The 12,074-nt window shown below is 39.1% G+C and overlaps 1 protein-coding gene across 3 annotated transcripts in view; it reads left to right on the top strand.

The window, feature by feature from the left end:
• Positions 1 to 12,074, top strand: part of ATRNL1 (attractin like 1) — a 503,181-nt gene that overhangs the window by 119,489 nt on the left and 371,618 nt on the right. For all 3 annotated transcript variants that reach the window (XM_083616673.1, XM_083616675.1, XM_083616674.1), the window contains 4 exons: positions 2,298 to 2,430; positions 3,470 to 3,651; positions 7,526 to 7,739; positions 10,366 to 10,554. In XM_083616673.1, coding sequence (XP_083472799.1) covers positions 2,298 to 2,430; positions 3,470 to 3,651; positions 7,526 to 7,739; positions 10,366 to 10,554 — 718 coding nt within the window. The remainder of the gene's footprint in view (positions 1 to 2,297; positions 2,431 to 3,469; positions 3,652 to 7,525; positions 7,740 to 10,365; positions 10,555 to 12,074) is intronic.

Here is a 12,074-nt window from a genome sequence, read left to right on the forward strand (position 1 = left end):
AGCAGATGGTGCTTACTTGCAATTTAAAATTCATTGTAATGTACCTCACAGGCAGCATTGTCAATAATGTATAATGGCTGAGCCAAACTAAATGCAAATAGGTATAAAAAGGTCTTCTGAAATTCATCTGTGCATTTTTTACAGGCTTACCTTCTGTCGCTTTGCATATTTTACTCTAGCTAATTGGTTATGCACATAGCTCTGTAGAGTTCTTATAACAGAACATGGTTGTGTTTCTGTGTTTATATCTAAACACCTTGTAATACCTTTCTTCAATACCTGAAAAATAATTTGTATTTCATGGTGTATTCCACATGGTTCAATATGATCTTGTCTACAACTGGTATTTTTAAAAATGAATGTAGTATTTAAAAAGGACAGCGTTCCTAATTCTCAATATTAGTACCAACACTGTACTACTGCTATACAGGCAATTGCTTTGTCCATTAAATAATTTTATTTAATAATCTATGTGCTTTTAATTGGCCAAAGAAAAAGATGGCACAGGTCACTTAATTCAAAATATTGCAACGTCAAGATTTCCTACACTTCATTCCTTCCTCCACAAACACTTATCTGTTCTCCCCCACAGAAGGAAACATCACTGTTTCCGTTGTACATATGTTACGGCAGCTGGGTTTTTTCCTTCAAAAACCCCTATCATGTTCCCCCCTTAATCTGTTTTTCTCTGTACACAGCATGCTTCATTCCTTTCAGCTTTTCCCCAGATGTCATACATTCTAAACTCTCCTCATTTTTTGTTGCTTTCTTCTTAAGGCTAACTCTCACTTTACATTTTATGTTCTAGCATGGATGCCTGAGCACAGAATAAACTAAGCTCTAATTAAGTGTGAAGGGAGCACCCAGGTAAAATTTGATGTGTGTCCATTACATTACTTGGAACTGGAGGCCTATGCTTTCTTTTGTTCTTCTATTCCATAACTTTATTTTTCATTTTCTGAAAATACATGTAGCAACAATCCCCATATGCCTCCATTGTTGTTGTTGTTGTCATCCATCTGTCTCAGGAAAAATGGAGGAATGTGCCTTTCAGGGTGAAGTCAAATAGTTGGAAGGTTACAATGCCTGCTGTGGCAGTAGAGAGAGTATGGGAGAGGTATGTTTTGTTGCAGCTGGGTAGATGAAGTTGTCTGGTTGTGCAGATGCACTATGCCATTTCTTCTCTCTGCATCCTTCCCAATGGTCATTCCTCCTCTGGTCACTGCCATGGATGCAGCCTGGCTTAAGATGGTCAGTAGCTGACCAGTGAGACACGATGATCTCTCCCACTGCCGAAGGCAACCTGTAGCACTTGGACCTTACATCAATCAGACTGATCTTCTAACTTGTAACTGCGGCCACCTACATCTGGGCCCGCCCAGATGGCAAGCCCCACCCCCACCCTTGCTGAGGTGGTCCAAAGGAAAGGAAAGCAATACATTTGGCACCAGCTGGGCTGCAGGAGTTCCTGGAAGGAGACATACAAGACATCATCAGACCGCCTTAGTGACTCCACTCCAGTTTTGTATAGGGTTTACTTCTTCTGAAAATGCACATGTAGATCTTGACATTTTTTATACAGAAATTGAAAGAAAATAGCAGTTGTGTTATGTGCTAAAGCAGGACCAATATCATTATCTTTATCTCCACAAGCTGCATGAGCCAACGTTGGGGCTGTCCACCTGTCAGTCACCTGATGTCATAATGACATCAGGTGACAATGCCTCTGAAGTGTTTCCAAGCAGTTTCAGTAGAAATCAGCTCATTAATTAGCCAAAACAGAAGTGGATGGTTCATAGTTATGCTGGTTTGATGGTAATACTTTAGACCACCAAATGAATTATGACTATGTACGTCCTTCAACTCAGGCATTCCCAATGCTAATTGAGCACTCTGTCCACATGACCCTAACCGTCGGGAAAAAAACAAGTTCACTAGCCCAAGAAACAGGCATCTAACATTTATTTATGAAGTAATTATTAGTCTGTGCTGTTTCTAAACAACTGAATGACAGTTGCCAGATTCTTAAAAGCAGTCTTTTAAAAGCTTGTTTTCATTAATATTAGACTTTATTGTTTAATTATTTTTTCAGGATTATTTTTAAATGATGAATTTTAAAATTTAGAAAATGGTTGCAATGTATTATTTACATTATTATGGGTAAGTGCCATGACTTTAACTCTATTAACATTTACCTTCCTATTACTCGTATATTTAGGTCAGTCAGTTCCTTCAGAATTTTTAAGCTTTCTGCATTCTGAGAATTGACATGGTATGTATGTGTGCTTATATTCTAGTCTGTGAAAAACTACACCAAATGTCATGTAAGAAATGAACAGATCTGTAATAAGCTGACAAGCTGTAAAAGTTGTTCACTAAACCTCAACTGCCAGTGGGACCAACGACAGCAAGAATGCCAAGCATTACCAGGTAAAGGGGAAATAATGTGTTTGAAAATAATTTTTAAAGCATTATTGGGTAAAAGGGGAAGAAATTTCAGATCCGTGTTAGGAATGCAGACTTTTCAAAATTCAACACAGAGAACTATAGCCTTGACTACTGGGTGTAATCCATCCAAAATGACAAGGAATAGGCACAAGTTTAGCTGTGTTCTTCTAGATAATATGTTATTTCTGTATAGTTTTCTATGGTATCCACATGCCACCTTCATGTTGATGCAAAGCGTAGTATTGCAAATAATCTTGCACAAATCACAAACCTTATTTTCCTGAGATTTGGCAGTAACCCATTGTATATCACACAGTGCTCCTATTATTGTACTTTTACTTCACCAATTGAAAATGCTAGTTTTGTTGGCTATTCTAATGTAAAGCATTTGTTGCCATGACCTTCTGTTTTACTCTGGAGGAAGTGTATAGGGGAGGAGGTGCTTTTTGTTGAATCTTCCTCCCGCAGATCCCTGTGCTCAAGAAAGTTTTTTTGGGGGATCACCTGGGGGAGCGTGAGGAGTGATGCAGGAAGGGAGAATGGTAAAAAATCCCCTACCTTCCTCCTTGAGCAGGGAGCCTCTGCTGGATCTTGGTTGCTTCTGTGAACAGAAGGAGCCCTTCCATCCATGGAAGTCATACCCTGGTTCCAGCTCAGTGGTTCCCAACCTTTTTTTTGGTCACGCCCCACCAAGCATCTCTAAAATCCTGATCCCCCCCCTTGTGACATATTATTATTGTTATTATTATTATTATTCAAAAAGTGAACTCCTGTTCACATGGAGGAAGCCTAAAAGGCCATTAACTGTTAATAACTCATTCTCGAATTGCCCCCCTTAAAAATCAAATTGCCCCCCCTGTGGGGCTTGTGCCCCACGTTGGGAACCACGGTTCTAGCTGAATATGTAGGTGATGTGCCTTTTAGGTGAACTGTGTTCTGAAAAGATAATTCTAAAGCCTAGTTCTAAATGTGATGTTTTTTTCTTTCACAACTACTTTAAGCTTGTGTAACTCTTTACTAGCTCATCTGTGTGGAGAAGGATGGAATCATGTTGGAGATGCCTGCCTTCGTATAAACTCTAGTCGTGAAAACTATGACAACGCAAGACTTTACTGCTATGGCTTACATGGCATCCTTGCTTCATTAACAACCTCAAAAGAAGTTGAGTTCGTTTTGGATGAAATACAGAAATATACCCTCCAGGTAACCCGAGTGTCTAATTCATAAGTGCATATATGCAAATGTTTTTGTAAACTGCTCTAAGAATTTATTTATTTTTTACAATCAAGCGGCTATAAATGAAATGAATGAATGAATGAATGAATAAAAGTAGGTTAATGATTGGTTTTGTTAATTAAATTGATGAAACCCATATACTGTATTTTTCCGTGTATAACACGCCCCCAAGTCCACCCTATGCACTATCCATGTATAAGACGGCCCCAGTTTTTTTTACATAATTTTAAAGTAAAAAAAACCTCGTCTTATACACGGAAAAATACAGTACATTTTAGAAGCATTTGCTGTAGTGCACACGGTGGTAATTCTGCCTACAGGATCTCTTGGGATAGTAATTATTTCTAAATGTATATCTCTTCATATAAATGAGCATATCCAAATTTTATGCAAATAATTTGCTTTCATTTTGAGCTTTTTGTGTTACACATTCCCTCTTTATTGGCAATGCACAAGTGCCCACTCTAAGGAAATGCCTGTTGATGGGACCAGTTAACAAGCTGGAACAAAGAAAACACCAGATCAAAGGGCTAACCTGCACACAGGTTTGCAAAGCAGTTCAGAAGTGAGGACCATAGAATAACCAATGATTTAGGAAGACACCAGAGCTCAGATGTGTTGCTTGAGCATGGCTTAGCTAGAATTGGAAACAAGCACCTTTCCTTTTCTCAGAAGGATCCAGAGTTTTAACACATGGGGGAGGTTCACACAGATCTGGCAGCTCCTAGCACTCTCCTTCTGATCCATTGTATCTTCTTCTGAAAGCAAGCAGAGTAGTTCCCGAAGTTCAGCACCTAAGAATGCAGTGGCAAGATTTGTGGGCAGTTTTGTTTTGACCTGCCTTAATGTAGGTTTGCACACACATATGCTCACACACATATATACAGACACACATCTCTAGATGAAATGGTAAAAGAAGCTTCATGAATCTGAGAATACCGCTGATGACAGCCTGTCATTTTGACAAGTTTGGTAACTGGAGAAATGGTTGTTTTCATTTTCTGAAATTTCTGAAGGTGACACCGTACCAAACATACCTTTATTCAAATGAATTATGTGTTGAGACACCTAAGCTATATAAATTTGAGATAAGTCACTTGCAGTATACACTACAGGTAGACAAATCCATGCACTTTAAGGAGGTATTTTGGGTCAAATGATTATTTACTTATCAAAAACTTCTAATGAAATGTTACAGTGATTTATGCTTTATCTCGCTTCTGTTCCCCCCCCTCCAAAAAAGTAATTTCTCTTTCATTCCTATCTCTCTATCCGTCCCATTCCATTTATTGTGTGTAAGTCATTTTGAATGTGCTATCAGTTGCCAGAGAAGCTTGCTGAGATTTCCCTTGATTTCCCTTCATATGCCTGCTCTTTCAGGCTCGAATCATAATGATTTAGGACATACGATTTCATTTCAGATGACTTCTTTGTTACAGATACTTTAGTAAGGTTCACAAATGTAGGCAGAACAGCTGAGAAATGTCTGCTAATCTGAAATATTTGTGCTTGTTTGAGTCTTAAAACCTTTTCATATTTAAAGCAATGATTTTTGTAAAATAAAAGTTTTTTTGATTAATATAAACTATTTGAAAATAAGAATATAAATGCATGTCTGACTGAATGATGTTTTTATTTAGGAAAGAATAAATGCTTGGATTATTATTATTTATAAAATTTATGTAACTGCACTGTGTCTTCTGCATACCCCTAATGTCATTCACTCAAGCAGCCTCTCATCCATAGAATTGGAAACCACCTCTCAGCAAAGTAGTAATGTCAGATCTACAGGGCTGACACCACTTACTTCATTTCCTCCCTCATCTGCATGTGATAACCTTGGAGGTTACCATACTCAGGTTATCATGCTCATACTCCAGACTACCCCTCATTTTCTCCATCCTTCCAAAGTTGTGATCTAGGGACGCAGGTGGTGCTGTGGGTTAAACCACAGAGCCTAGGTTCGCTGCTCTGATTCGCCAGAAGCGGCTTAGTCATGCTGGCCACATGACCCTGAAGCTGTACACCAGCTCCCTCGGCCAATAAAGCAAGATGAGCGCCGCAACCTGAGTCGGCCATGACGGGACCTAATGGTCAGGGGTCCCTTTACCTTAAGGATGAATTTTGTATGCGTATTTAAAGGAGAGGCACTCCCTAGATTCAAAACAACAATAAAGACCAAGAAACTGATCCATGCCAGGATTTGACTGAAGACTGTTAGGGGCAGAGTAGGTTGAAGCAACATCAGTGCATTACAGCTGCTTATCCATTGAGTGCTAGTGTTTGTATGGCAAATACCAGTTGAGGGACTGGCCTTGCCTCTGTGAGTTCTGCATGTCTACCTGTAGAGAAGCAAGGTAATTATCTCATCTCCAGAATGAGTTTCAGCTAAATAGATAGTATATACAACAAAGTGTTGGGACGCGGGTAGCACTGCGGGTTAAACCACAGAGCCTAGGACTTGCCAATCAGAAGGTCAGCGGTTCAAATCCCCACAACGGGGTGAGCTCCCGTTGCTTGGTCCCTGCTCCTGCCAACCTAGCAGTTCGAAAGCACGTCAAAGTGCAAGTAGATAAAAAGGTACCGCTCCGTCGGGAAAGTAAACGGTGTTTCTGTGCGCTGCTCTGGTTCGCCAGAAGTGGCTTAGTCATGCTGGCCACATGACCCGGAAGCTGTACACCGGCTCCCTCAGCCAATAAAGCGAGATGAGCACCGCAACCCTGGAGTCGGTCACGACTGGACCTAATGGTCAGGGGTCCCTTTACCTTTACAACAAAGTGTTGAATTAAAAGCCAGTATAAAAGTTATATATGAAAAGCCTTGTGGAATGAAAAGACTTTCAGGGGCTGCCTAAACAAGAAGTGGAGAACCTTTCAGCCCTCCTGATGTTGCTGAACTACAACTTATGTGAGTGCTATCAGGCATGGCCAGTGGCCAGGAATGATAATGAGTTCTAGTTCCGCAACATCTGGAGGGCGAAGGGTTTCCTACACCTAGTTCAGCCTAAAGACAAGGATCATGACTGAACAGTTCACAAGGCTCAACCTAGCTCCTCTCATACACATTCTGAATATATGGTTATGTGATTCATGTCACCCTACATTCTTTACTAGAGAGTGTATACTGGAAGATAGGGTTTTATCAAGAGACACTTATTTACAGTGGATCGTGTTGCATTGCAATATTTGTTCAGCTTCTTTAATCTTATTCTTATCCTCCAATTATGCCCCTTCAAAGAAGGATACAGCAGAGCAGATAATTTAGCCAACACAACAACAATGAACAAATGGTTCAACATCCGGGGCCTGGTGGCCTGTGCTCTCCTTTCTCTTCGGAACATTCTTACCAGTGTGGAGGCAGTACTTGTTCCCCATGTTCTTGTGTGTACAATCTGGACCACTAATGTCCTGGTGTTCTGTGTAGCCATATTTGTTTTAGCAACTAGAAGTCATGGGACTGTGAGGTTTAGGCATTGGCCTTCCATCTTGCCTAGTGGAACCTCCCTTGCTTATCTAAGTGGAATGCTTTGTCCTTGTACTCGTTCTATGTAATCTTACAAATGGAAGGCACATATACTGTATATCTGAGACTTTGTGAAAGTGGAATGAAGAGTTTAATCTTGGGTTTAGAGCAGAGTTCACTTTAAGAGAATAGACGCTTTATACACTGCAGCATTTTTTAGGAAGACCTAATACACAGGATAAAATATGTTCCACATATGCACAAATGTTGAAGAAACCACCACGAATGTATTTGAAACAATACAAAAGAATTGATGAGAGGGCTGAGGAGAGAAAGCAATGCTACTGATTCATGTGATTCTCCTTTTCATCCTTCACAGAAAATATCACCCTGGGTTGGGCTACGGAAGATCAACATCTCCTATTGGGGATGGGATGATATGTCTCCCTTTACGAACACAACATTGCAGTGGCTTCCTGGAGAACCAAATGACTCTGGATTCTGTGCCTATCTTGAAAGGGCAGAGGTTGCTGGTCTGAAAGCAAATCCATGTACGGCTATGGTCGATGGCCTCGTATGTGAGAAACCTGTTGGTAAGAGAGCTTACCATATTGCAAATATTCTTTTTCGAACAATTTGCTCCAGCATGTTTTCTTTAGTACGGTATGTGCATAATGAATGTTGGAAGAAAGGTTGGTTCAGAGAGAACAGTCTCCTCCTAGTCTGAGATAGTCTTTGAATCCATAGCTTCTTCCTCTGAGAATGGGGAGTCTCTCAATCCAGAGAAACGTTTCATATAGATTTGAAAGCACTTTTCCATTTTTCACTTTGCATAGCACATTCTAATTCCCTAATCCATACTTTCTGAGTTTCTGAACATGTGCTTTTCAAAGTTCCAGTAAGCATTTAGAAACAGCAGTCATGAGTTTAGTTTTAGTGCATGCTAAAATGTATGCTTTATGGAATAAATTAATGTCTGGAAAATTTAATCCTCCTTCCAATACTGGCAGCTGAATTTTATTAAGTGAGAAGTAAGGAGGAGGATTATCCCAAATAATTTCCAAAATACCTACTAATCTTTTGAAAATAGTTGGGGAATACATAAAAGATGTCTTGTAACACATATATTATCCATAGCAGAATATTCATTTTAAGTTTATTAACCTTACCACAAATAAGTTTAAGTGAATTATGTTTCATCTTTTAACCAAAAAATAAATAAATAATTTTTTTTAAAATGCAGTGGAAAGTCTTATAGTGAGATACCTTGGCAGTGTAAGTTGTTAGTTAACTCTAAAAATGTTTTTAATGGATAGATATGGCAGAAATAAGGCAGTTTTCCATATCACTTCACTTACACTACCTGCAAACATTGAACGTTCTTTCTCTTGAGGGATAAAATTCATCTCTTGAACACTTTTAGAACAGCTAATTTTACTGCAGCTGTTACACCAGCTCCATGAGTATATGAACAGAGTTTCATATAACTAGGGTTGCTATATTTAGATTTCTTTTGCAATATTGAAAAGTGGCTTTTGGATAAATCTATTGTAAAGATTTTTTTTGAAGCTTGGTAGAAAGGACTGAGCCTCTCTACAGTCATTAGATGGAGGTATGATGCTGTAGAATAGAGAAGATCAAACAGAAATAGATCAACTCTTCTGTTTTGGGAATGAGGAGCCACAGTTGTTTGGCATAAATATATCCTATAAAGGGAAACATCATAGGAACATGTTCTCTATGCACTAGATTTGAATGTGATTGACATGTAAAACCATGATGGTAAACAGCCATATGTATTTTATGCTATCAAACCCTAAATTCAGCATGGTTACAGGTGATTGTGTGAGTCCATTAGGAATAGTTTGTTGTTAAATTAGTACTATAAAAAAATTGAAGTTTAAAGCAACACAATTGGATGATTTACATAATTTTCTTTCCTATGCTCTCACATATAAAGAAGGAGCTTTTCATGGAAACTACTAAATATCATAAATAAAACATGAATTCTACAAATTGTTTGCTTACTTATGCACACATTTGTACTACCGAAAATGATGAAGCTATCAAAGTTACTGCATTTTTTGTTTCATGATATTGATTCTCTGGATATAACTGTCTGCATTTTGGAACAATAGATGCATAGATGCTGTGATCTTGGTTTTTTTCCTATAAAAAGACAGGAACTACAATTTAAGTGTGGATGTTAGATGCTTTTTGAAGCATAGAACTCTTTGCAGTTGCCAATTTTTCTTCTATTGCAAATTTTATGCTCTTTTGAGAATCTTTGCTGCCTTTCTTAGTTTTATTATAAAGCAATTGCTAATAAACTCAAATTTCAAAACAGTGGAACAATTTGCAAGATCCTTTCTCTTTTTATTTTGGAATGTTGCCTTCCAGAAAACTGGAATAATGTTTGTCATGTATAAAACATTAGGTAATTCATCAGGTGGTTAAGGATATAGACTGCTGTGCATTAATAATAAAAGGTATGCTTCTGTGGGCAGTATGTAATTGGGAATTCCTCTGTTCTCATACTTCAGTTGTTTGACAGCAAAACATATATATATATATAGTACATTTCTACCTCTCTGTTTTATATAACTAGTTGATTCAGTTTCCTGAGAAATGCATGATTCCAAGCGAGACAGAATGCATCCTGTGCTGAAAAATATTCTCTTTTATGTTTAAAAAAATGTTTCTCTTGTTTTTGAATTTTTAGCGACTGCAAATATATACAGCAGGGGGCAGATGTTCACTTGACAAATCATACTTTTAGACAAAATGCACACTGTTTAAGGGAGAATGTATCACCAGTGAAGTAAATAGCTATTGCTTATGCACTATTTAACAAATGCAGTAGAACCAAAAGGTCATGCCTCACTGTACCTATTCAAGTATACACAGTCAAGGTTTACAATATGTGTATGGCTTACTATGTCCCATATACTAATAACTGAAGAAAAGGATAATGGCTTGTATATTATATTTTTCCTTGAAAAAAATGAAGCCCAAGCTTTGATTGTAGAAGTGTGCATTATTATAAATGCAGCCGAAAAACCCTAAACAAAACACAAAGAGCAAGACCCTACATGTAGCAAAGTGAAAGCATTCCTGAATAAAGCAAAGGAAAAATATTTGTATAGTATCATATATACTCATATAACATGAGTTTGGGAAAAATACTGAAATTCTACTTTCACTTTCTTTCTCCTTCAGTTAGTCCAAATCAAAATGCAAGGCCCTGCAAAAAGCCGTGTTCCTTAAGGACGACGTGTTCAAACTGCACAAGCAGTGGCATGGAGTGCATGTGGTGTAGCAGCACAAAGCGATGTGTTGATTCAAATGCCTACATAATCTCCTTTCCATATGGGCAGTGTCTAGAGTGGCAGACTACCACCTGTTCTCGTAAGTATTTTTGTGAAATGATTATGGTAATGAGTTGAAGTACAAAACTTATATAACAAGCGGGACCTGCTAGAAAATGTTGCATTGTGGATTGCTCCTGTTCCAGGTTCTAGCTAAGTCTTTTCATTCTCTTTACCAATGTTCATGTTGCGCCCCGCCCCCCTGCCCCCAGGTTAGCAAGCATTCTGTTCCGACTAAGCATGTTCAATCCGCATGGGACTGTGTGCGCACTCTAAAGTTGCAAACTTTGGAATTCTTCCATGTCTGCTGATACCTCCCTCTTGTTTGTGGGTGATGCCCTTTTGCCCTTAAAACAATGGAGTTTGTAGTTTCCTTTGGCTACTTACTGAGAAGAAGAGTTTGGATCTGATATCCCGCTTTATCATTACCCGAAGGAGTCTCAAAGCGGCTAACATTCTCTTTTCCCTTCCTCCCCCACAACAAACACTCTGTGAGGTGAGTGGGGCTGAGAGACTTCAGAGAAGTGTGACTGGCCCAAGGTCACCCAGCAGCTGCATGTGGAGGAGCAGGGAATCAAACCCGGTTCACCAGATTACGAGTCCACCGCTCTTAACCACTACACCACACCGGCTCTGAGTCTGTAACTATGCTGAAATTTGAACTGATCATTCTTTTAGCCATACTCCCAGGTGAAAACTTATAAGTTTGTATGTGGGAGCTTCAAAACTCATTTCCCACATTTCTGTTTAGTAGGGTAACAGGCTTAGAATGACCTCTGCTTGAGATCTTGGGGAACCACTAGCAGTCAGGATGGCGATACTGTCTAGGTCAACCTTTCTCAACCTTGGGTCCCTAGATGTTGTTGGACTACAACTCCCATCATTCCTAGCCAGCATGGCCAGTTGTCAGGGATTATGGGAGCTGTTGTTCAAGAACATCTGAGGACCTAAGGTTGAGAAAGTCTGGTCTAGGCAGACCAATGGTCAATAGGAACTTTATTTTCTAACCACTAGCCACTCTGGAATGTTTCATCAATCATTTTTTGAGTTCTAGTTAAGCAAATGCATAGTTGTACTCTGTCTATGCTCCAGTAATCTTGTCCTTCTTTTTTCTCCATCCCAACTACCTGTAAATCAGGGATAGCTTTTGTAGCAAAGCAAAGTTAGACCACTCCTGGGGCCAATCACGTCAATCTGACATTCTTCAGTAAATGTGTTGGCGATTCTGTGGCCTGAACTGTGTTCTGAGACTACGATATAAGCTATGGTATAAGCTAGGGAGCTACTGTGGACTGTATAAGTGTTCAGGCGTCATACCTCACATCAGCTGAGGAAGGAAACAGAGCTGCAAAACATTGGCCTTTGGCAATGGGCAGACTGTACAGAGCTCATGGATTGGATAGGCTTAATATAATTACAAAGAAACTGGAGTTTTGTCCTTGCCTGGTCAACCCTTAACTAATGATACATCTAGTTTCTGAGTGGGAGAAGTGGGTTGGTTTTGCTTGACCTAAATGGAAATACAGAGGCATCTGCTTGTAACATGAATAATGTCATATG

Source organism: Podarcis filfolensis (genome assembly GCF_964270895.1).
Source record: "Podarcis filfolensis genome assembly, chromosome: 5".
Taxonomy (NCBI): Eukaryota; Metazoa; Chordata; class Lepidosauria; order Squamata; family Lacertidae; genus Podarcis; species Podarcis filfolensis.